Source organism: Neopelma chrysocephalum, unplaced genomic scaffold (assembly GCF_003984885.1).
Source record: "Neopelma chrysocephalum unplaced genomic scaffold, ASM398488v2 Primary Assembly neopelma1_63, whole genome shotgun sequence".
Classification (NCBI taxonomy): Eukaryota; Metazoa; Chordata; class Aves; order Passeriformes; family Pipridae; genus Neopelma; species Neopelma chrysocephalum.
In genome coordinates this window covers 10,437,464-10,462,359 of record NW_020897720.1, presented here as the reverse complement: position 1 = coordinate 10,462,359, position 24,896 = coordinate 10,437,464, and the positions used below count along the sequence as shown (strand labels likewise).

The 24,896-nt window shown below is 45.5% G+C and overlaps 1 protein-coding gene across 4 annotated transcripts in view; it reads right to left on the bottom strand.

The window, feature by feature from the left end:
• Window positions 1-3,012: 3,012 nt before the first annotated feature.
• Window positions 3,013-24,896, bottom strand: part of GLRA1 (glycine receptor alpha 1) — a 38,533-nt gene continuing 16,649 nt past the window's right edge. Inside the window, exons 3-10 of one of the 4 annotated variants that reach the window (XM_027682631.1) lie at window positions 21,140-21,207; window positions 12,362-12,585; window positions 9,920-10,002; window positions 9,141-9,278; window positions 8,158-8,372; window positions 7,359-7,505; window positions 4,102-4,412; window positions 3,013-3,469 (exon numbers count right to left, since the gene is read on the bottom strand). In XM_027682631.1, coding sequence (XP_027538432.1) covers window positions 3,244-3,469; window positions 4,102-4,412; window positions 7,359-7,505; window positions 8,158-8,372; window positions 9,141-9,278; window positions 9,920-10,002; window positions 12,362-12,585; window positions 21,140-21,207 — 1,412 coding nt within the window. In that variant the 3' untranslated portion in view covers window positions 3,013-3,243. Of the gene's footprint in view, window positions 3,470-3,769; window positions 4,413-7,358; window positions 7,506-8,157; window positions 8,373-9,140; window positions 9,279-9,919; window positions 10,003-12,361; window positions 12,586-21,139; window positions 21,208-24,896 lie in introns of those variants that run through there. The other 3 variants (XM_027682632.1, XM_027682633.1, XM_027682634.1) reach the window with 3 other exon arrangements.

The window sequence follows — 24,896 nt, the reverse complement described above, 5'->3', positions numbered from 1 at the left end:
AAGAAAAAACTTCCAGAAAAGTCTGAGGAAAACAAAACAAAAAATGTTCCTGTTTAGAGGTTGTGAGAATATTCAGCATTTGAAATTGTTTGATGTTTTCAGGATCAAAGTCTCCCAGCCCTGACCAGCAAAGGCCTCTAGGACAGGAGAATTAGGGCACTACCAGAGCCACAGAGCAGCTGTTCACAGGCAGCTGGTGCTTGGCCAGGGTCAAGGCCAAGCCCTGCAATCTGCAGCAGCCCACGTGCTCCCTGCTCTGCCCTGGACCCTGTTCGGCTCCTCTCTGATTTCCATGGTACCATGATCCCAGATGGAAAGCCACTTTAATCAGGAATTAAAGTGGGAAAAACTCTTCTACCTGATCAAAAAATAGTAAGTTTATCCAGCTTTTTTTTTTATTCTCAACAGTTATATTTATGTCTAAGGAAAAAGAATTCCTGCTCATGAAGTGATAAACTTCCCGCAACATCTGGAAGTAATATTATTTGGGATACAGCTCTCTTTTTCCAAAGAATCCAACTGAATTAGGACCCGATTTTATCTCTTTACTGTCAGATCAACTGCTGTTTTATTCAGAGGTTTTTCTTCTGAGCCTTGTTCTTAAGAAGAGATAATAATTGCGAAGTTAAATTCCATCAATATTCCTGGAAGCTACCCTGCAATATCAAACCCTGTGCATTCTAACTAATAAATATAATTGCTGGCACTATCCAAGCAGCCTACTTTGAAGATGAGATAGGTTATCAAAGTGAGTTCTTTTGCAATACAGAGACTAAACACAACCTAGTACAAATGGAGAAAAATGTTTGATTTTGAAAACTGCACAGACTTGCCAGGGGCTACTAGGACAGTCTAAAGTCTTGCCTATGTGGTGAAACTCTCTGGCAGGACATCTCTGGGACAGTTATCTCAGCACAGTCACACCTTTACCAAGATCCCTGTGTGTTTCCTGTTGGGATGTGAGTGCTGCTGGCTGTCACTGTGCAGGCAGCCCTGGAGCTGGAAGATGGCTCAAATAAAAACTGGCTGCTTAAGGAAGAGAAAATAACGCTGCTTGTGGTGGGCATCAAATGTACCCAGTGTTTGGCAGAGCTGAACTGGAAGCAAAGGCAGGCTGGTAAGCCTGTGATTCTTATTTTAGTCCCAAAACTCCCATGGGCTGTACAAGCAGCTGAAGTGCTTCTGTATGGGCAGGAAACATAAGCATCTTTCTGATGATTTTTAGTCCCTAATTGCCATCCTCTGGCCTTACTCCGTGCCAAGAAGTGGCACTGGAGCTCTAGTGAAGCAGCAACTGTGAGTGTAACTGCATCTGGAACAGTAGGTGTAGGATGAACACGGGATTCTTCAGTCTTGAGCTGGAGCACAGTGAAGTGAGGTGGAAATGTCTTCCTCCTCCTTGCTCTGCTCCTGCCCTTGGGATGTAGGATCAAAACTCGGTTGGGTGGGAGGATGGTGCATGGGATTTCTTAACCTACAGGCAACTCCTGAGGGCAGCTGCAGTCAGGAAGGAAACCCACAGCACTGCAGCTGGCTGTGCCCTGGGAGCCACCCCGGGTAGCCAGGGGAGACTGAAGGTGTGTGAACCACGGCCAGATTGCCCGACTCCAAAGCGCGAGGTCTGGGCATCCAGGCAGGACCTTCTTTTTTTTCCCAAATGACAGCAATTTGCAGTCATTCACCTGCGTGAGGAAGGAGCCGTGGTGCACCGGCTGCCAAGACTCTGCCCTGCTGCTGGGCAGAAGAGGAAATTCCCTGGGTTTGCCTTTCATCTCAGACAAGGACACGCCGTTTGAAGCGATCGCGCAAACCGCAGCTGGCACGGCCGGCGCGCACGCCGGGAGAGTTCAATAATTCAGCAAGCAAACCCAGAGCCAGCAGCAGACTTGGGCTCCAGCCAAGGCTCGGGACGTTGTCCTAGCATCAAAAAACGCCTCTGCTTGACAGCTTGAGATCTCTCTGCTTGGGAAAGCACCGTCTGCCAGGGGAAGCAGAAATCCTCAGCCCACGGGTTTCCTGCTGCTCCAGTGGAGGGAAGGGGCTCGTGTACTGATTCACACTCGTGTGGTGTGACCTTTCCCTATCTCAGCAGCGCAAAGGGACTCAGAAAGCTGGCTGGCTTTTGCCAAAATATTAGGAAATGCTGCCGTTTGCCCTAGTCCACACAGTAACCACCGTGGTTTTTATCTTTTTTCTCCCCTTTTCCCCTTGCTATTCTTATCCTTTGTTTCTTCGTTTCTTTCTTTTTTATTTTTTTTTCTCTCTTTAAATAAAGTGTATTTAGTGCTGGTGAAAGGTGCTGAATTGGCAGCCTCAAAGATGGGTGTCCCCCTACCCAGCCCAGGAGAGCCCTGGGGCTTTCTCTGGGCTTTGTCCACTTGGCACCACCCCTGTGTGGGACAGCTCACAGGTCCCCGGCTCCCCTGCCCTCTCCCACGCCTGCCTCTTGCTGTGCTGGTTGGGACACCCGTGGCTGAACATGACTCCAACCTCCCTTGGGTGCTGCTTGTCTCTCTGCCTTCATTTAGTGCCTAACCCAGCCCTGACCCCAAGTGCTTCAGTGCAGACTGATTGTCTCTTCCTTCGTGCTCTCTTTTATCTGCTTTACTAAAGTGCAAACAAACACAGCTGAGTCACCCTGGGTGCTGCAGCCAGCTCACACCCAGGGGCCCAGAGAGGCAAGTGGGACACCAAACCCTTAACTTGCCCACTGGCCCCAAGCCAGGCTTTCAAGTCACACCCTAGAGGTGTTTGGCACATTCTCCCCTACCCCAAACACCAACACAAACGTGTGCTACCACTTGGCCAAAGGGAAACCCCTTTGCTCACCCATTCCCACCTCCCTCCCCCCTTTCCCCATCCCCACCAAGCTGTGCCAGCCTCTGCCAGGTAGCAGAGAGGGGCAAAGCAGCCTGCTCCATCTTCCCATCCACATTAAAGGTAAATGCAGCACCAAAATAGATACAAAAATAGAGTTTTGGGTCCATTGGCCCAGCTTCACTATTAATATTACTGCTATGAAATGTCTGAAAATAAGAGCTGCTCTCTCTATACACACCTTCCCCCCCCTTACTGACAGTATTGCCACGTGCCCGGTCCTGTCACAACAAGGCAAGAAGATGCCTGTTTTCTCTATATTTTAAATACAATCACTTCCATCCCCCCATTGCAAACAAACATGGCAGAAAGGGGTTTGGAAAAAAAAAACCAAAACCAACCAAAACAAATGAAAGAAACCCTATTTTAAAAACCCTTCATAATTTCTAGCATTCTGAATAGCATTTCTGCCTCCTGGGACTTGAATCCTGCCAGGTTGTTTGAAAGGACAGAAGCTACCTGTGATTTCTGATGGAGGCCCTGATGTCCTTCCTGTGTTTCCTTTGGAAGCTCTCTGATGGGGATGAGAGAGATAATGTATTTGCTTTCCTCTATGCAAAAGTCACAAAGTGTTTGATCGGCAAACCCATGACTAAAAAAAGTAAATATATAAAATAAACAACAACCCACAGCCTCTTTCTTAAGTTTCCCCATCTATCTAGTTTTCAAAGTGCAAAACCTAGAGAAGCATAGAATTATTTTCTTGAGGTGTTTTTCCCTTTTGTTAGGGCTTTTTTCCCCCACGTGCTTGACTGGTATGGCCTTTCTACAGCAAAAGTCAGATAAAGCATAATTGCAGTCGTTTCTGCACATGGAATTATGAATCATTCCAGTGACTTGAGAATCTAAGCTGTTAATAGGCTAAAAAAAGGATTTTTTTTTGTTCATCTTCTTTTTTTTTTTTGATTGTTTTCTTTTTGCATTATAATTAAGCATGAATATATATTACTATATTACACTGCTTGGATTGCTGGAGCAATCCAAACCTTCCTATGCTGTAAAACTAACCCCCACCCTGCACTCCCCAGATCAAGAGTTTCTTTTCTCCTCCCTGTGCCAGTTGTCCTCAGTTCACATGATTAAAAGTCCCTCCCAGCCCCCCTCCCCCTTTTTTTTTTTTTTTTAGTAGATATTGCCGCATTCTTAAATTCATGCATTGCTGCATTGCTATTGCACATATATAAAGGATCGCTCGCTCCCTCCCGGCCGCTCCCCTCCCCTCACTGGTTGTGCACGTCCTCTCTGCGGACGATCTTGTAGATGATCCAGTAGAAAATGTTGAAGATGAGGAATGCCATGGGGAAGCCGATGCGGGAGATCTTATCGATCTTCTTGGCTCGCTGGATGAAGAGCTTCCGCATCTCCTCGGGCGAGCGGGACGGCGGCGGCACTGGGTTGGCCGTGTTGTTGTTGTTGGCACCCTTGACAGAGATGCCGTCCTTGGCTTGTAGGCAAGCTGGTCCCATCCCGTAGGCAGTGAAGTTGAACCTGCCCTCACCGGCTTCATCCTCCTGAAACAGATTCAGCATGGGACTCTACTTAAAATGAGATATAGACAGTGCACCCTCGCTATAAGGCTCTCCGCTGACAGGTTCCTGCTCTGCTCGGGAAAGATGCTCCCACCATGCCCTGACCTCAGCACCCTTGGACAAACCCCCTGCTCTTGGGAGTTCAGCCTTATAGAGGGGTGCCAGCTGTGTGATGCACAGATGCAAATCAGGGGATCCAGGCACCCCGTGGAGAACAGGACTGACTTCCACCCTGTTGAGCTCTTTGACATATTGAAGGGTTTATGGTACTGCTTTAATTTTTCCAATTGCATCCCCTGTTTTGCTTCTGCCTCTCCCTCCCCCCCCCATCAGCACCTTCTTTGCTTTGCCTGTGCAGTTGCAGCTTGCCCAGAAGGAGCGGGCTCCATGTAACTCACGTAGTTGAAGCTACAGTGTGAGACTTCCTACAGAGTTACATGGATGTGCAGGAGCCAAGACCTGACCAGGAAAAGAGCTCTGCAGCCAGCGTGCAACCAGCCCTCTGCTTGCCTGCCCACAGGACCCCTCCAGCCCCACAGCCCTTCCCACAAGCCAACTTTTAGGTGAGGAACAGAGGTGCCCTTCTGTGGGCTGATGTTAAGACATGGCTGTTTGTGGTAATGCCAATTATTGAGAAAAAATTAATTTATTTTCCAATTTAAAGGCGAATGTCATTGCTGGGGTTTTTTTGGTGAAAATCTTGCTGGTGTCTCAGAATGATTTAGCCCTACTTTATTGAACACAGGGATGTAACCTTTACAGTCCCTGTGTGCCAGGACCTACGTCTCCCCATGTGCCCCAGTAAATACAGACAGCATAATGGGTTTGGAGAGAGCTGTCTATCTGATCTCCCTAATCTAATCCAGAGGGAAGAAGTTAAGAGGTGGCTCAAAAATGGAAAGGGCCAAGTGAAACCTGGCAACAGGTTGATTTGTTTTGTTGGGGGTTTTTTAGAGAGGAAGAAAGACTCCTAAAGATGAGGATAAGCTAGCACCTTGCATCTAACTGGCAAAAGTCAGAAACAGATTTTTCTGGATTCCCTGGTATTAATGCCAGACCATGGCACTGTGTCTGGCACACCGAGCTGTGAAGAATAGCCAGTAGGTTTTGATGCAGACCTAATAAGTATGGGCATGGGCTTGTCCTCTCCCCAGCTGCCTCCACCAGCATGGACCACTACAACATCTCACTTGTTTTTAGCCTGGCATGTCATGCCTAAACCAGGCACAGCTACCCAGACAAGTCAGGACATCAGGACAGAGCAATTAGGCTCTTTGGCAGCTGCACTAACCCATTTGCATATTAGCAGTCAGATTTTAGTTTTCTGATGAGCCTGCAAACCTTGTTCATTTCGAATTTGCAAGTGTTTTTGTTTATGCTTTGTTCCAATTAAATTGCTGTGAGATTGGGCAGGGAGTGTACTAGCAGCCTTGTGTTCAGTGGAACAGCTCTGGCAAATATCTCTTTAACTCGTCTGTGTATTAGTGGCTTTTTTTCTCTTTATTGTTTTATCAACAGACTGATCTGCATACAACAGCACAGATCCAGGGACAGGATGCCTGAATCCAGATGAAGAGATAAAGCAGTATGAGGCACCCACGTGGGTGGGTTTAGCTTTGGCTCAATTCAACAGGCTGCACCTTCTGAACCAAAACTATCCCCACTGATTTTGGGATGGTCAGACAAAGTCAATGGGTGCTGATGGTCTCATCTGTTACTTCTTTTCCCTTGCATTTGTCCCACATTTTTCCTCCCTGGACCTGACTGTGTTGGGCACAAGTGAACAATTATGTCCTGTTTTACATATCGGATGACCGAGGCAGAGAGAGGAAAACCTACAACAATGCAGGGATTCCTGCTCCTCAGCCCTCAGTTCCTCCTGGAATGGGGGCAGTTCTCCAAGCATACACTGTGAACTACTACAGGACAAGTTAGACCTTGGGAAAGACTTTTAAAGACTGAGACAGTGAAGCGATGAAATGGGGGGAGGTCTCTGCATGGGATGGATCGTGGAGGACTCTTTAAAATAGAGGGTAGACAAATTTACCTACGAGGTATAAAAAATATTCCGTGTTACCTACGAGGAATATTTAAGGCAGACCTTGGTGGTCACCTAGGGGCTCACTTAAGATTTTCATCAGCAAAATTTTCTTTGTTTTTTTCTTTCCTAGCAAACGTACTGGTTTTTAATGATAACCTCAGGACAGCCTCTCAGGCTGAAAATTCGCTAACGCCTTCCTGATTCTACCAGTTAATTAAGGACAATTTTTAAGTTTTTGGCCTTTGATCACAGCCACCTTTGTGTTTCTTTCCAGTGTGTTCTGTGAGGTGAAGTCTTTGCTGTGGCACCTCAGCCTAAAAGCCAGTAGAGCCCCAGCTGCAGGAGATGCATGTCATTGCAATGCACGCTCAGATTGGCATCAGCCATGGCAGGTAAGCATGGAGCGAGGCTAAGGCTGAGAATAAAGCTATTTCCTTCCAAGAGGAATTTGCAGTCAGTCTGAGAAGCAGATGCTTTTGAACACGGAGATGACAGAGACAAAAGAGGTGTCACTTACCTCCAGGCTAAAGCAGGCTGTCTTGTTGGGGGGATGCTGTTCTCTGACAGACATCCCTCACACCTCCCTGCCTGCCTCCCCCCAGCCCTGGCTGCAGCTTCTGAAGAGGAGAACTCAACCAGAACATTGCTGTGTGAATTGTTCTGTTGTGAACAACTCTTTTGGCTTAGACCACTTGGCTGGCTAACAAAACCCAGCCTGCTGGACCCCTGGGGTCAGCAAGCTGTTAGAACAGACACAATTCACTGAGGTAACCCTGGTTTTTGATGTGTGAGCCCCCCTAACATCTGATCACATACTGAGGACTTCCCTGGGAGCTCATGGATTGGTTCAGTTGACCATGATATTCTGCTGGGAGAGATTTCAGCTGTGTCCTTCATGCTTTATGTATTACCTTATGATGCCTCCTCTTCCTTCTGAACCTGAGCAGCTCTTTGTGCTGCCGAGACACGAAGTTGACAGCAGCATATTCTAGAAGTGCAGAGAACACAAACAGCAAGCACACAGCCATCCAGATGTCTATGGCCTTCACGTAGGACACCTGGGAGTCAGAAAAAGAGACTGAGATGGGATGGCTTTTTCACCCAAATGCCTTTTTGTTGCCATTTTACATGTTACTCTTAAGGTCTTTGGAAGGAGTTGACCAAGCCATGACAAGGTTGACATCTGCTTTTGGATATCAGAATCTAGTTCATTTAACATGAACATATTATCAGTTCACTGAAACTGCTCCTGGTCTCTAAAGCAGCAATAATTCTACAGTTTTTAATTTATCCGGGTTTTGATTGTGCCTTTTTATATGCAAGGAAATTAGTAATCCAATCTGATCATACTGGAGGTCCTTCATAAAGGAAATTCAGTACTATTATAAAAGTATGATGGTTAACTGGCTAAAAAGCTAAAATGTACAGGGCATATCCATGTGGCTTGTTGCAGGGGTTTGTATGGTACAGTGCTCCTGGGAGCTGTGGTGAGTGTTGAATCTTGAGGGGAAGTTTTACTGCTAGTCATAGAGAATCTAGAACTTTTCAGGATGGGATTGGAATTTTTTCTGTTTTCCCTTATGATGGAATAGTGCAATGGCAGCAGAATGCCTCTTGTGTTGAGCAGGAGGATCTGTGTGGTGATTTACTTATATGCTATCCCCAGAAGGTGCATGTTTTGCCCCTGGTGAAGATAAGTTTGTTCCCTACCTTGGGCAGTGATGCTCTGGAACCAGAGCTCTGTGTGGTCATAGTGAGCACTGTGGTGATCCCCAGGCCAACACGAGCTGGTGCAGCATCCATGTTGATCCAGAACGAGATCCAGGACAGAATGACAATAAGGAGGCTGGGGATGTACATCTGGATCAAGTAATAGCCCATCTGCCTCTCCAGGTGGAAACGAGCTTCTATACAGGTGAACTTGCCTGAGGAGGACAGGAGATACATGGAAAATTACTGGTAAGGCACAGTGAGCCTCCTGTTTTCAGCCAATGTCTGAGGATTTTCCTTGCATTGCTTAGAACCAGAGTCTTGTTAGAAGAGGAAATGAACAGCTGTTGCCCAGTTCTGCAAGGGCATGCAGTGACAGGACGAAGGAAAATGGCTTCAAACTGAAAGAGAGAAGGTTTAGATTAGATATTAGGAAGAAATTCTTCCCTGTGAGGGTGGTGAGGCCCTGGCACAGGTTGCCCAGAGAAGCTGTGGCTGCCCCATTGCTGGAATTGTTCAAAGCCAGGTTGGATGAGGCTTGGAGCAACCTGGGCTAGTGGAAGGTGTCTCTGCTGGGGAGTTGGAACTGGATGATCTTTAAGGTCCCTTCCAACTCCAAACATTCTGTGATTCTCTGAACATCAACATAGCAAGGAAAGCTCTTGGCAGTATGTCCTTTGTCACTTAAATTTCAAAGACAAAAGAAGATTCTGGGAGGGAAAGTCCAGACCAAACACCCTTGAATTGATACAGATGTTACTGGGGACAAGAGGATTTCTCACATTTGTGTCCATTAGCTTTTCACTAGCTATATATGTGTACATTTACTGGCAAAATACCTATGTGTATTTGTATGTCTGTTGTCCCTAGATGTGCAGGACAAGGCTTGTATCAGCTGAGTGACATCACACACAGCAAGAGCAAATGCACAATCTTGACTTCCTCTCTACTGAACCCAGCAGATAAGGGTAAACAGCACTGACCTGTGTTGTAGTGCTTTGTGCAGTATCTCAAGTCTTTTTCTTCTTTGAGGATAAACTGAGGCAATGTCAGCCCATCAGCAACTTGCACCGCTCCTTTTTCTTGCCACTCAAATATGAGATCATTCATTGTGTAGCCAACTGTTGAGAGGAGGGGACAAATACCATGTGAAACACATTAAATACTGATCTGGAAAGGGACAGTGTTGCAGAAGAGATCTATGTTTGGAGGCAGGGGTGTGTCCTGGCCTTCCTTGGCAATGCTGCCATGAATGGGATTTGGGTTGAGGCAAAATTGCTTGTGCAAGGTGATGAGCTGCAGTGGAGCTGCAATGGTTTGCAATGAATTGTCTGTAATAAATCACATTTTTTCTTGAATTGGGCTTTGTTGAATTTGTTTTCTACTTTTTCCAACTTGACCTCTTTCTCTGGAAGAAGCTCCTCATCTTTCCCTCCTTTGGTATAAGCAACATGTACAAGGGGCAGATGTTCATCCAGAGACACAAAATGCAGCTGAAAGCACTTTCACCTCTCTCCTCCAAAGTTAAAGGCCAGTGTAAATACAAGCAAGCCAGGGCTCCTTGCATGGGATCTTTTAAGGTTTGGCTTCTCTAGAAAATGTCACATGTGCTGAATGAATGGAAAATCCTGAGCAAGAGGTTCTTGAACAAGACTCCAGTGAAGGCTGGGCTGGGAATGGGTTGCACCTGGGAAAGGAGATGGCAGGGGAGAGGGAAAACAGGTTGTCTCCTCTCTGAAATGGGGATGTGCACAGGACTCACAGCTTTCTAACTGCATGATGCACGTCTGTACGTCCATGGGGAAGTTCTTCAGGTCCATGGGGCAGGCCAGAGTCAGTGTGATCCTGAGGAGAGAAGAGAGCACAAGGGAATGCCAAACAGTTTGTGGTACTGCTGAGGAGTGAACCCCCTCAGACATCCAGTGCTGCAAACAGGCTGGGACCTTGCCCGAGACACACTGCTGTGCTGGGGGAATGATTGATCATTCGCCACTTCCCTGCCTGTCATCTCACACGTGGTGTTGGAAAGCATCAGAAATGCTGAACATTTGGGTCTGTGATATGATTCCCAGCAGAGTCGCCTGCTGCAGATGGTGTTTCATTGCAATGTTGTTTCAGACTGTGCAGAACAAAGAGTTCCCACACCAAACAGTTCTGCTGCTTCGGTTTTCAGTTCTTGCCTCAAGTTCACAACAGTCTGGATTAGCAGCCCAAGCCCAATATATGGGCCCCCAGATACATTTGTAAAGACTGGGACTGTTTGTAAATGTCTGAATAGAACATTTGTGTCCTAAAAAAAACCCAAACCAAACAAAAAAACCCAACCAAAAAGAAATTTGATCAAGATCATATGCTTCTGTGGGGGGAAAGAGAGACTTCAGTGGGATTTTGTGCAGGGAAAATGCCCTGTGCTAAGTCAATATGAACTTCTGTATCTTCCTGAATTCCTGCTGAGCCCTTTGAGACCTCTACTTCTGTCTTCATTTTCCACTAGGTGAAGGCTGCATTTTCTGTGGTATATTGCTGTGCTGCCCTGTACCATGATCTAGGCTTAAAATGTTTCTTTGGTTCAACAAGCTGATACTGAATGATTTGCTTCAGATAGTTAGACTTGTGTTATTTGGTTTGATAATGTTGAAAATGCTGTTCCCTGAAGTGTTTAGGGTTTTCAGCATTTTGCCTTGATGTAGAAATAGCAGAACTACCCAGGGGACAGAAATTGAATTTTTCTATCATCAGACCTACAAGAAACTTATCAGAAGGGAAAGATACTTTAATTTAAAACCTTATGGTGGAAGAAATTCTCTGCTTTAGAGGCATGTTGGGACAGAAGATGTGACAAAGTCCATCTTCTTGCAAATGCCTTGCCTAGAGTTTGATTATTGCAAATACCAGTAGCCAAGAGCCAGTTAGAGAATGACAGAGCACTTAAGAGAGGTCTTTTTTTTTTTTTTTAAAGGGAAAGACTATTTCTCCTTTTGGAAAATTTGCATTTACATTGTGCTCTTTCTTTTTCATTTTCACAGGAAAATTTACATATAAAGAAACCTATATTTTCATTTGGAGATGAGTATGATAGCAAAGTGATTTTTTTTTAAACAAGAACTGAAGCTGTTTTCAAGTTTTTGCCTTGGAAACAGTGATCAATTCAGCCATGTTCCCTGCTGAGTCATTGCTCTGTTTTGCAGAGCAAACCCTAAGGCTGGGGTGACCCATATTTCCTCTCTGTACTCCTGCAGACCCACGTGGAACAGGACTCTGTGCCATGCTCACTGCCAGGTTGCTGGTGGCAGTTTTACTCCCTGCCTGGTTTTACCAATTAAGAAATGTGAGGTTTCCATATTCAGCCAACACACATGGCAATTCTCTTATTGTTTTGGCCATCAGGGAGCTGGTCTTTGGGCTGGAACCACCTTGATGTTTGATGGAGGTTGTCTAAATTGCAGCATTAAGGTGTTTATTTTCCATTTTACAGCTCCACGGTGCTTTTTTTCCCCCATGGCTGCCACTGGGAGCTGCAGTGTGAGATGGGGTGTGTGAACTGTAGGCAAATTTACATTACACATGAGGTGAAAAAGTCTTCAATATAGAGTTAAACTTTCTTGAAGTTTGATCTTAGTTTCACTGGTTTCAAATAAAGAGTGGATGGGGTTGGAAGTGAAGGTGGGGGATCAGATGGATTTCCTGCAGGAAATTCAGTGCAATTAGTTCAGCTCCACTGATGGGTTCTTGGGTCTAGTGATAAAGGGATAACTGCAAAAAGTTAAGTTGAGACAAAGCTATGGAGCCCTTCTTAGCATTGTCTCTATTTTATTTTTTTTTGTCAGGAAATGCTGCAGCTTTGAAAGCAGAGTTTTCATGAGCTTCTACTAGTTTTCACAGAGTACAGCTGGTTTTAGGCTTGTGATAGTATAAAATATCTCAAGTAATTTTACATTAGGGATGTTATGGAATCTACTAGAGAGGACCCTAAGTTCTTGGACTGGGAAATGTAAAGATCAGCTAAATTCCTTCCCAGACCAACCCTCTGTCTCAATATGCTTTGGCAGAGGTGCCTTCCCAACACATTGCTAATGGTGTGACCTCCCACCTTAAAAAACCCTAAACTTCTTTTTTTCCATCATCATGCTCTAGGCTTGAACAGTGGGAGTTCAGCTCCATCCTCCCCTACCTTTGTGGGACTCTTCCCATGGAGTCACCTCACCTGATGCTGTAGAGGACGTTGCCGTTTCGGGAGATCCTCAGCAACTTGTTGTCTGTGGTAATCTCATGGAAGTGGGCCCCTTTCTCATTAGCAAAGAACAGGTCAGGTTTCCAGATGGAGTCCAGCATGGAGGGGTCCAGGTCCAGGGAGTCGTCGGGGTACTCGTTGTACGCCAGCCGTGGGTCGTTCCACTGCTGTCGCAGGAAGATGTTCACCCTGTAATCCTGCACGGCGTGAACAGAGAAACACAGTCAGTGCTCAGAGCAGGCTGAAAGTGCTGAGAACTGGGGAGCACCTATTAAAATAGTTCTCAAAACCAATCCATGTCCAGGCCTAGCTATGCCAAGCGTTTTTGGCATTATTTCCCAAGGAACTCTTATCAATTTTTAGCTTTGTAGCTTACGGCTATTTCATAGCATGAGCAGCTGCCTGTCCTTGCAACCCTCTGTTACAGCAATTGTCAGCTGTGTGTGAAGTGTCAGGACCTCTCGTCTGGACCCTGGGGCTGGAGAGGAGATGTGCACTTGTGGAGGTCACAACTGCCCCTGTCAGCAGGATGATGTTGCAGAGGATTAAGAGGGAGGGGAAACTGAAGCCAGCTTCCTTTCAGTGCTGAACCTTATTGTGACTATCCATGGTTTCCCCGGACTTGGGAAAGGAAAAGGCACTGTGAGACAGGCAGTCCATGGAAGGGAAATTCCTGTGTGTCCAATAATATGAGGGTAACTCAGACGAACTGACGGGAGCAGCTGCCTTTGGTGAGAGTACGTGAACATGAGAAAGATGTGCCTGAAGTCTGCTCTCCTAATGCTCAGTGAGCGTTCTGGGTTCCCCTCTCTAATTTCAAAATGCCATAAATGCTTCAGATTTTATAGGATGGTCATTTTCTTTAATTGTAACTAGTCCCTCATCACTATGCAAAATTATACCTGCTTCATAACCACAAGTCTTACAGCTCCCCTAAGTTCCCCAGGCCAAGGCTGGTTGCTGAGGCTGAGCTCAGACCCTCTCCTGGACAATTAAAGGCAGTTTCTGTTCTCCCTGTCTGACCAATAACTTCCCTGGGTGACCTGCGTGCCCCTTTTCTTCTGACTTTCACATGAGAAAGTGAGCCAACAAATTGAAATGGGGAGAGGATGTGCCAGCTATCAGGAGAGGGATAAAAGCTCCATGTCCATAAATTAATTGACATTTTCTAAGTATAGAGGCAGACTGAGTCTGAAGAACAGTCTGTAATAAACCCATTTCACTGCCCTGGCCCAAAAGAATAGTTGCTCTCATGATTAAGGGTTTCTTGGGTGCCTTTCTAGTTCTAATGTACTTTGAAGACTTTTATTAAGAGGCAATTAATGGAAGTTGTGTCTGATGTGCTTGCTGGTATCTATTACCTGCTTCAGGCATTTGGTGAGAGAATCTCCCTGACTCTGCCAGTGTGCCTGTTCTTTCCATCTGGAGAACACAAAGCTCTGGAGTTGGAGGGTGCATGTGTAGGAGAGTCTTTCTGATGTTGCTCACCTGACTATGAACCTACAGCCTCTTGTCCAGGAGGACACAACTCTTGTGTGTCCAGTCACACTGGAGGGTTGGGAGAGGATTGTGTTGGATGCCTTGTGTTTTGGATGAGGCAGTTCATAGCCAAGCACATGGTCTAGAATCTGTTTCAGGCCACTTAGTGCCATCTGCGTCCTCAGAGCACAGAAGCTGCTAATGACATTAACGATTGTGACAACAGCAAATGAACCAAGCACTTGACGCTAAAAGGAGCAGACCTCTGAACATGAAAAAGACTTGCAACACTCTTTCTTTCTGCTGATATCCCAAATGTCACCTTCACAAGTCCTAGCGCATCCCTCTGACTTAATTATTCATCTCTGTCGACCCTGGATAATGTGTCTTGAGAAAATGTGAATAGCTGAGGACAGCTGAGAGCCAGGGTCTCAGTGCAGGACCAGCCAATGACTCAAGCCTGGAAGGGGAAAGTAACCCTGAATTTCCATTTTCCATGGCACACAGCAGCTCCCAGAACAACGTGTATGTTTTCAATTCTCCCTTTTCTATGTGTAAAGATCTGCAGCCATTGCAGTCAGGGGAAATCAATGTCACTGACCTAATAGGTAGAAAGCAAAAGGTTGTTTTGCTTATTCAGCTACAAATAAGGTAGATGCGAGCAGGTCAGCTCCAGTTTGGGACTTATGTCATGTACAACACAAATTAAACTCATGTTTGGAAGAAACTTCAGCGGTAGCTGCCCAGAAGTGTGCTCAGCCTGATGGAGTGGTGGAAGGCGGGGGGGAATGGAGCCAATCTCCCTGCGACAGTCTGTGTTACTGTGGATAAGCTTTGTTGCTGGAGTAAATTCACTGAATCAGCTTCAAAACTTGCCAAAAGGTAATGAAAGGGTGAGACGAGGTGTAGTGTGGTTTATGTTGCCACCACAGCAGGCATGAGAGACCACAGGCAGAATGACAGCCACAGTCTTTGTCACCATGATGAGGTATCTTAATTAAATGCCATGGGCCAAATGAAAATTAACTTCTTACAGTAGATGGCTATGAGAAGGTCCCTTCTAACTCATCTCCAGAGTTAAGGTGTCCTGTACTCATGTCCTATGTGGAAACAGTGCAGGGCCATGTAGTGAATGTGTGGTGTCAGAGCCTGCACCACCTCCCTCCAGGGGATGAGCAGCAGTGTAGTAACTCAGGGTTGTGCTACTCTGTGCTCCTCCTTTGGAGACAAGTGTTTACAGTGGATATTTGTTGTTTTGGAATACAGATAACCAAGCATTTATGTATATATATCATCTATATGATATTAAAAAAGGCAATGACAAAGAAATATAATACATGGGCTGAATGCAATTCTCTGGCTTTGCCATTTTATGGCATTAATATTTCACCTCTGTGTGTGATTTTATGAAGGTCTTCCTATTCAGTGAGTTCACTTCACAGTCCTGGCCTGGCCACTGAGAATGTTGTTTTCTCACAGATGCCTTTTCCCTTGTGTCAAACAGCTGCATCACACTGGGGTATGGAAGGTTCTGAGCAGCCTTTTAGGTTCCTTGTGTCCAGCCTTATTTGAACATAAATGTAACACCAAGCACTGTGGCTGCAAACTGGACATGACAGTGCCTGAGGAGCCAGCAGAAGGCATGGAAAGCAATTGGGGTATGTCTGTGGCTGTGACACAGCTAAGAGAAGAGTTACGGAACTCTGCACCAGCTAAAGGACCCTGTGTGCTGAAAGCTTTGTCCTGGGCACTGCAGTGAAGCTGAGGGGTGATGAGCCAAACAACACTCATTTGCTGGCTACCTTGAGATATGCAGCATTTCTCCTGGATGCTACTGTATGAGATCTTAATTAGCATCACCAAGACGTCCACAGTTATTCCTAAATGATGGACACAATGGACCAATTTATGATGTGAACTTTCAAGCAAAGGAAAAAGAGGTTTGACTGGGGCTGCAAACTCAGCCAAAAAAAAAAAAAAAAATCTCTTTCTCCATATCCTTCTTTCGACTGGAGTTCCTCATTTGTGTGCCAATCACATCCAGGCATTGATTATCTTGTGCAGCCTGCTCCTCTGGCTGTCTTGGGAGTGGGGAGCAGCAGCTCTGTGCAGTGAAGGCATTCAGGAGCTTTGCGATTTGGCACAAAAGGCATTTTACTCCCAAGGGGGAAAAGACACAAGGCAGGGTGAAAAAAAAAAACTGAAGTGATCAAAGTAGTTCAATTTGATAATGCTGAAATGAAATTCTGCTTAGTGACCTCGCAAGGAGACAAGGAAACAGAAGATCATTTGAGACCTTTCCTTCCCAAGATCCCACAGCCCTGGCATCTGCTGCTGAAAGCAGTGACAGGCTGGAGGCAGCACTGTGAGGAAGGGATGGAGGCTGTCAGGAAACTCAGTAGTTTTCAGCCCCTGACTCAAGGATTCTGTCAGAGCAGCCTCTGCACTGAGCAGTTTTGGTGAGAGGCTTCCCTTTGATAAATTTACATTTTGCTAATGGAACAATTAGGGTGGAGACTGAACTCCCTCAGAAGGGGATTCTGTGATCCCACCTGGGCAGAGCATGAGGGGCTTTAGTAGCATCGAGTTCATTCTCTAGAAAGGGAACGAGCAAACACCTTTAAGGGTACCTGCCTTGCAAAAGAAGCACTACTGCTGTCCACAAAAACAATGAGCACACCAGGAGCTGCCCTTGAAAGGGTTAATATGGCTAATAAGGTTAATAACCTCCTTACTTTATCAGAGCTGTAGCAAAGCAGCCAAATTGAAGCCCGGTGTGAAACCACACCTAAGCCAAAGGGAGGAGGTGCCCCTGAGGAGGAAGTCAGAAGAGGGCAGTGCCTGGTGGGGGGTGGGAGCAGTACCCTGGTGCTTAATAGGTGTGGGGGTTTTTTGTGCTGAAACCCAAAGCAGAAAGGTTTTTTGTCTTCCTACAAAAGGAGGAGAAAGTTTATCTCTGTGAGCCAAGGATGGAGCTGCTGGTGGTGAGTGATTTGTATCCAGCATCCTGAATTTCAAGTGTGTTTAGTTGTGAGGTCTTGTTCTTCAGCTCGAGGGTTTTTTGTGTCCTTGTATTTGAGTTGCATGGTCCCATTTCATGGCTTCTTTTTTTTTCCTCCCCTCCCTTCTTTATTCAATGCAAAGACAAACTCCAGCCACACATAGCTGAAACACTGCAGCTCCAACAGTGAAATGGCAGCAGGCTGTGAGTGGTTGTGAAAACCTTTTCATTTTGTGCTGCATGACTTGTTATGTGCTTATCATCTCTGTGGGACTGATGGTTGGGTTTAAGAATGACTGACTGCAGAAAACTTTGCTCAAAACCCAACCTTTGCTGCAGGCTTTCTGCATTGATACTCACATCTTTTGCTGATCTTGGGGTGAGTGGGGCCGGTATTAAATGTGTGACCCATACACTCTATCAGACATATCTGCTGCACTGTGGCTTGTGAGGCTGGAATGAATTGCTTGGTTTGCTTTGCAGGATGCTTTATTTTCTTGTTGGAAATCTCATGTACAGTTGCCTCTGAGCACGTACTTAAAACTTGGACAGTTGCAGCCTCCAGCTTCTCCTGTCCTTAGGAGGTTCTGGGAGCCTGATTGTGGCTATGTTGCAGCTGGCTGGAAGGTCACATTAGGTTTGCTCTTTTCAGATGAGATAACTGTGGCATGAAAGCAGCAAAAATAAATTTGCATATATATGCTGTGTCTAGGGGAGCCTGCACTGACTGTTTAGTGATTTACTTTCTTTTTCACTCTCTAGTTTGCTGCAGGTTGGTCCTTTTTAAAACATGGGACTGGATCTTGAGTCCAGCTTGAACTCTAGGTGATGATGTCAAAAAATATTCCTCCTTTTCCATCTGCATTCACTGTGTACACAATGCTCCCAACTGCCTGAGTCAGTGAGAGGACCATAAAATTGGAGCTTCCATTGAAAGAGAGAGCCAAGGTTATCACTTAATTTCAAGTTTGCTGTTATAGTAGGGAATTTGTTAATTAAATGCTCAGATAATCCTACCAGTTGTCTCATGCTACAAGAAAAAGCCAGAACTGGTGCAGTTTATTCACTTAAAACCAAGACCTCTTCCTGAGATGACTGACATCTGTTTGTTTTGAATGAGGAATTTGTATGTCTGCAATAGATTTCATGGTCTGGTATGACTTGGGGGGGATTTGTTTATACTTTTGAAGAGCAAAAAGGGATTTAACATCTTGCGATTGAGGGTTGTTTGGTGTTTTTAATAAAAATAGTTGGAAAGAGTGGATGCATCTTTGCACTTGTCCTCGGGAATCCCTTGCTGTTGGATGCACTATTGCAGTAATGCTTTAGGACAGGAGTCTGCACTTATCTGGCTGTTGTGGTTGGTCATATCTTTCCCCTGGAAGCGCTGGTTGGGTTCACAGGGATGTGTTCCTAGTCACAGGTTCCCTTGTCCTCAGAGCTCATGGCAGGTGAGGCTGATGGATATAAGCTATGAGCTGCAATCTAACATAAATGTCCAATCAATTATGTGCACCACTAGAGGCTTTTATGTTGAGTCTCCAGTTCTCCAGGATTCTTAAAGGAGTTACTTCCCCTCTCTAAGTCAGGTCTGCTTTAGGAGTTGCGTTTGCTGGATGACTTTTCCTCCTTTTTTTTTTTTTTTTTAAATTTCCCTTAACCTTACAGCAGTTTTCAGATCTCCATGTCTTGCCTTGTTTCTCTTGAACCTTTCTGGGGCTTTCTGCCCACTCAGTGGAGTCTGTGCTTTCTCTTGGCCCCAACTCATTTTCCTTCCTCCTGAAGTTTGTAGACTCAAGTGGCTGCATCAAATACCTGGTTTGTTCTATTTTTCTGTATTTTCACCTCTTCCTCTACCTTCCATCATGCCTTAAGCTGTGAGTGAGCACTGACCTCCAGTTTCTCTAATCCTCTGCATGGTGACCTCATAGTTTACACTGCTTTGTGATATTCAGGCATTATAAACTAAAAGGGTAGCAGTGGTATTTTCTATAGGACGTAACAGCCCACTAAGGAGATGTTTGAAAGCCTTCTCCAACTGCACCTGTGGTATCCATAAAAACCTATGACTTCTCTTGCAGGTAGTAGTGCAACAGTTAAATATAAGCTGGCATAATACTCAGACCTGAACCTGACCAGGCCTAATGATGGGAGTTTAAACCATAATGTTCTTTCTCTTTTTGGCCAGTGAAGCAGCTGGGGGAGTTTTGTCATCATCAGTCACAGGGGTCAATGTTAGACTACAGCTTTCTTTATGGTAAAACATTGATTTGCCCTCCTCTCTCTTCTGCAAACTTCCACCCCTCCTCTCCTTCCCCTGGTACTTGACCACAAGTGCCACTTGTTTGAATTCAAAGTAGCCAAGTCTGTCCCAAAATCCCTTCACAACAGGACCGTCTGTTGTTCCCAGAAACTGCACTGGGGAGCTGACACTGCCTGTCTGACCTGCTGCATCCTCAAACAGCAGGGAGGGGACTGGCTTCTCTGCAGAGTAAGTCCCAGGTTATGAATCCCAAAGACCTCTCTAGCTTGCAGAGATCTCCTTTTTAAATGTTTCAGTACCTGTGTTGCTTGTGTTCTGGTTGGTGTTTACAAGCAGAATTGCTGTTCCCCAAGAAGTGCATTATCCCAGGCTGTGTCAGCCTGACATCTGGACTAGCTTGTCAGAGCTGCCTTGGATATTTCTAGACAAAGCAATGTGCCCAGAGGGTGTTCTTGGGTTCCCATGGGAATTTTTTTTTCCTATGGAAGACAGACTATGAAATGAGTGGCATCTGGAGAGGATAGCAAGTCCCTGCAGCCTGTCTTGGAGGTGAATTGCATCTCTGGCTCTCTCTCATGCTAGTCTATGCTAATTTTATGGAGCATCCTGCTTACAGGGATCATGTGGCATCTTTGTATGCCTGCTCCAGTGCATCTCACAATGTAGGACATATGCACTGAAAAACATGTCAATGGAATGTGCTCTGTACATCCCACAAGGATCCTTTGTGGGCCTGCCCTGCTCCCTTGCACTCTGGATTGTCTCTGCTGGTTGTGTAGGAGCACTATTTCTTGCCTGTAAGGCCGAAGGAGGTATCCAATAAAATAGTAAATTAGCAGCAGATGTGTGTTTCAGTTCTAGTTCTTCCTCTATTGCTTTATATACAAATGAATCCACGATACACTTCTTGCCTATGAACTCTGATAAATTCTGCAATCCAAGCAGGAAATCTATTTCCTTGTGCTTGGACAGAATAACAGCTTTTTTTTTTTTTTTTCTTTTAACCCTATTACCAGAACTGAAGTACCCCCAATGCAAACACTTCCAGCAGAATGGTATAGTGTCAGAAGAGACTTATAACCCCAGGTGAATGGCTGTGGATCTCCTCTGACAGTGGTGTGCATGCCAAGTAATTTGTTCAAGTCAAGGGGTGTGATCTATATGTAAAGCCTATAAACTCCTGCCTGAATGCACAAAGTGCCTGAAGCTGGAGCCTGGCATTCTTCATTCAGCATTTTTCTAGAAAAAGAATTACCGAAGGGTAATTAAACACCATATTTCTGGATTATCTTTAATTAGCACAGCAGTAAGGCATTGTACCTCCAGAGTTTTCCTTTGCTGTTCACTGATTATGTCACAACCAATCTTTAATAGTTTTCAGATGGAGCAATTATCTCCTGTTCCAGTGATCCTCTGCTCCTAGTACCTTGCCAATTACATACAGCCTTTAGCCATGCTCACTAATTTTGTATGAAGTGAGCCTTAACTCACAAATATTGGTTTTGATTTTCCATTAAAAATAATTTTCTACCAGAAATATGTCTCCAAGAAAATAATCATCTTAATCTTTAGTCTTATAATTCCCATAAACTTTGGGAATCTGAACTATGGTGGAAACTAAATTTGAGTTCAGCTGATTTTCCTTCTTCTTGAATCCAGATTCATTCTGGATTTATGCCCACTTAAACACAAAATATCTGCAACTGCCTCTGAGCTTGGAGCCTCAGGCAAGGCTATGGAAAAAGACTCTTTGCTTCCCTTTCTGACCATTGTCCTTTGCCTGTGCAGTGTTTTTGTGAGATGCAGACAGAGGCTGTGTGATCTTCAGCTACGTGCAGTGTGAGTCTTGTGCGTTGACCATTAATGTGCTCAAACCTTAGGTGAGCCTGGGGGCACTGAGACAGTATTTTTCCCTGGTCACACTGAAGAGGAGGGTGATGCAGCATTTTCTGGAAGTGCAGTGAGGCTGAGCCAGTAGCTGAGCAGCTGTGCTGTGATTTTTACTTACCATAGTTGTTTCTGCAATCGAGCCAAAGCTGTTGATGAAAATGTTGCAGCTGACGTTCACTGGCGGGCCTGCATGACAAGCACAGATTGGAACAGCAGTTCAGTGTGTGCTGTAAGACAAGGTATTTCCACTCCATGGAGTTAAAACCATTATGGGAACTGGGTGACTGAGGGGTAAGTAGGGGAGTAAGGTCTGGATGATCCAGCTTGGTCTGGTCATGATTCTGATGCCAGTTTGACACCAGACAGTGCTTTTGCTTCACCTCTGTTGCCCTGTTTGGAAGAATGTTTATATATCTCAGCTGTAGACTGTTCAGATGAAAAGGAATAGATCAGAGCCAGGCAGGACAGCTTTCCATATATCTTGACCTGGCTATATGGGTGGCAAGCTCACCTTGAATGTGATAGCAACGTAACCCAGGAAAGAGCTGAGAGACTATTGATGTTCATTTAGAGCTTACTGATGAAATATTCATATGAAGCACCTAAATGTTCCTGAACTAGGATGATGTGCTCCCTACAAAGGCAGTGCAGCACAGTGTAAGGGTCAGGCTGGCTGAAGGAACAAGTACCCCATGAGGTGATGGTGGTGTCTGCTAAGGCTCACAGCTGGATAGGAGACTTCAGGGCTCTGCCAGCAGAAATTCTCTGGCTGTCCTGGTTTGGCAAAGGGTACTCCCAGACTCTGGGCTGTGCCTCTCCTGGGCTTGATTTGCTTTCAGACTGAAGCTTTGCTTAGCAGCTCCACCAAAGGAGTGAGTGAGGGTTAAAGGGGTGAAAAAATTGTGGTTAGAGGCCATGGGGGTCAGTCTTTTGTGTGATACTGGTGCTCAAAGGTATCAGTATGACTTGGAAGTGTTTCACGATATTGCCTGGCAAATCTGAAGTGGGAATGTTGCATTTACACCGAGGAAGATGCCAAGAGCTGCAGTTCAGGACAAAGCAAAAAGCTGGAGGATATTTTGGAAGCAGAGCATACCTGGTGCCTGGAAAAACAGTGGCTTGCCCATATGTAATGAAAAGATTTCTGTAGAGCCTTAATAAGGGGAGAGGAGAAGGAAAAGGGGCCTCTGCTCTGGGAGCTCCCAAAGGGCCTGCAGCAGGTGCTGCCCGGTGTGTGGTGGGGAAAGGCAGCTCAGGCAGAGAACAGACACTGCCCCAGGGACCAAGATCCCCATCTAACACTGGAGGAATTAATCTCATATCATCCCTGTGACAGATGCTTCTGGAAAGATAAGATCTGTGAAAGTGGAGAGTGTGGATTTTTAGATTGTTCCCCCATTCTTTATGGAGTCAGGGATGGTGTCTGCATTTCAAACACTGCCTGGTGGCTCAGCCTGCTGGGGGAGTGATGCTCCTGTTAAGGTCACATCTGCAGTCTGGCACTCACTGCAAGATGAAATACTGGAGGGGGAGGAATGGCTTTAACGAGAGGCTTGTGCCTCTAATCAGTGCAAACGTCCTCCTGTGTGGCAATTAATGGATTTTCCTGATTACTAAGTAACATTTGGAGCTTGGTTTTCTCATCTTCATTTCCCTTTCCTCCTCTCCTACTTTGGCCTCCTCTGAAACTTTGTGCCTGTCCCCTGTGGGATTAGGATTGCAGCCACATAACAGTGATGTTCTGTGGGTGGGATTTTCTTGGTACAAGTCCCAGGCAATCCAGGCAGGCTGCTGCCTAACCAGCTCCCAGACAACCACTGCCAGCTCAGCAGCATCTCACACTGTTCAATCTGTGCAGCTCTTTCTCCAGACTATTAAACATTGGCATGGGTTAAACTATCAGACACAAAATTATATATATATATTTTTTCCCCTTCACCAACTCCTTTTATCTGAAAGCTTGGCCAGCAGCTGAAAGCACACAGTTTATCAGGCTTTAGCACTTGTTTTATCCCTTTTGTAGTGCTCCTGTTGAGCTCAGGAGCATTGGTTTTCTATTTTGGATCCATCTCATGAACCACACGGAAGGTCCATGTGCATGTGATTCCCCTCCCAAAGGGCACATTATAAGGAAAATACTGAGCTGATCTTCTGGATGACTGAATGTGTTCATGACAGACATGGAGTATTTTGGTTCTCCTGTTCCTGATCCAGTGCTGATGTGAAGCTGAGTGTGGAGTGAGTTTGGCCCAGTGCACGTGAAGACTCTCCTTGGGGCAGCTCTTGTCAGGACACTGAGCTCTCCCCACCATGTCCAGGGGGAGCCAAATCTGTGCAGGATTTGGGTGATTTTTAGTTTGTGAAAGGCTCTAGAAAATTCCCTGACTCCCACTGAAACGTGCCACCTCTGCAGTGGGATGCAGCTGTGAAGGAATACAGTTTTCCAGCAGCAGGGCTGAGGGTACAGCCTGAGTGAGGGTCCCTTGTCCCAATGCCATGTTCTGCTCTGTCCCTGCCTGAGTTGCTCACTTTGTTCTCCAACTTGAGCCAAACCCCAGAAGCTTCTTCCTTGTTCTCAGAATGTGAATCCACAGCTAAGTCCAGACTTTACAGTGTTTATGGAAAAGCTGCAATCTTCTTTTTGTTAATCTTCCCCTCCCCAAAAATCAATCTGATATGGATCTTTGGTATTATTTTCATTTAGATCTAAGCAATTAAAATGTCCTTATGAGTTACTGCAGTTAATTTAAATGATGTGCTTTGAGAGCTACAACCCCAAGCTCTGTAAAACACCTCCTATTCCTCCCATATAAATTGGAGCCTGATTTATGTGTGGGAGGCTAAGCCAGCAAAACTGCCCTGGGGGGAAGGTGTAGTTCATTGAAATAAAACCGAAATTAAATTATCTCAAATAAAAATGCAATACAGCTGCCTCTAGCAGGAAGTTAATGTATACATTTCATTAAATATTAAAGTTTAATTTGTGTGTGTGCATAATTTAGTGGTAGGCAGGTTTACAGGGTGGTGTTTTAACTCTTTGTGATTTGGGTAAGAACAGCAGTGCTCTCTGTTGCCTGGTTGATCACTGGGACATAAGGTTCCCACCTTTTTTTGGGTTTAAAAGCCCAGTACAGAGCTAATTGTTTGAAGCTGGGTGGCAGGTGCTGTCACTGTGATTAATGGGTCCTGGGAGTCCCGTGTTAGCACTGCCAGTGACTCCAGGGAGAGGGGGAACTGGTAGGAGGAAACAAAAGAACTGAGCTTTGAAAAGGGCTGGGCAGTGGCTGGGGGTGGGGGGCAGATCCTGCTGTATCTCTGTGTGTGATTCAAGGCCAAATAGCTCCGGGAAAGTGAGCTCAGTTAAAAAGAAAACGAAAAAATCATAGAATGGTTTGAGTTGGAAGGTCCTTAAAGACCCTCTAGTGCCAACTTCTCTGCTGTGTGCGGGGACACCTTCCACCAGGCCAGGCTGGAAAACCCAACAAAAAAAACCCCAAAACCAAACCAAACAAACCACAAAAACCAAGCAATCAAAATAACCCAAACAAACAAAAAAGACACAAACCCCACCCCTGTTAGAAGAGGTGTTTTGAGGAGCAAAGAGAGAGGATCTGTTGCCTCTGCCAGGGCCTGATTCAATCCTGTCTGGCTACCACTAAATACAGGGTGGATTGGAAAAATTGGGTGTGAGACAGTGGAGCTGTGTTGGGCTTAAGAGTTCTGTTACTGTGGGGGACAGGGATGGGTCTGAGCTGCCCCTGGATCTTACTGAATTTCTTTGGAGCTGATGGGAGAGACTCCTCTTGGCCACAGTGGGTGTAAGGGGGAACATTGCCTGCTATTAGAAGGTGCTGTGGGCAGTGACTTCAGGAGAA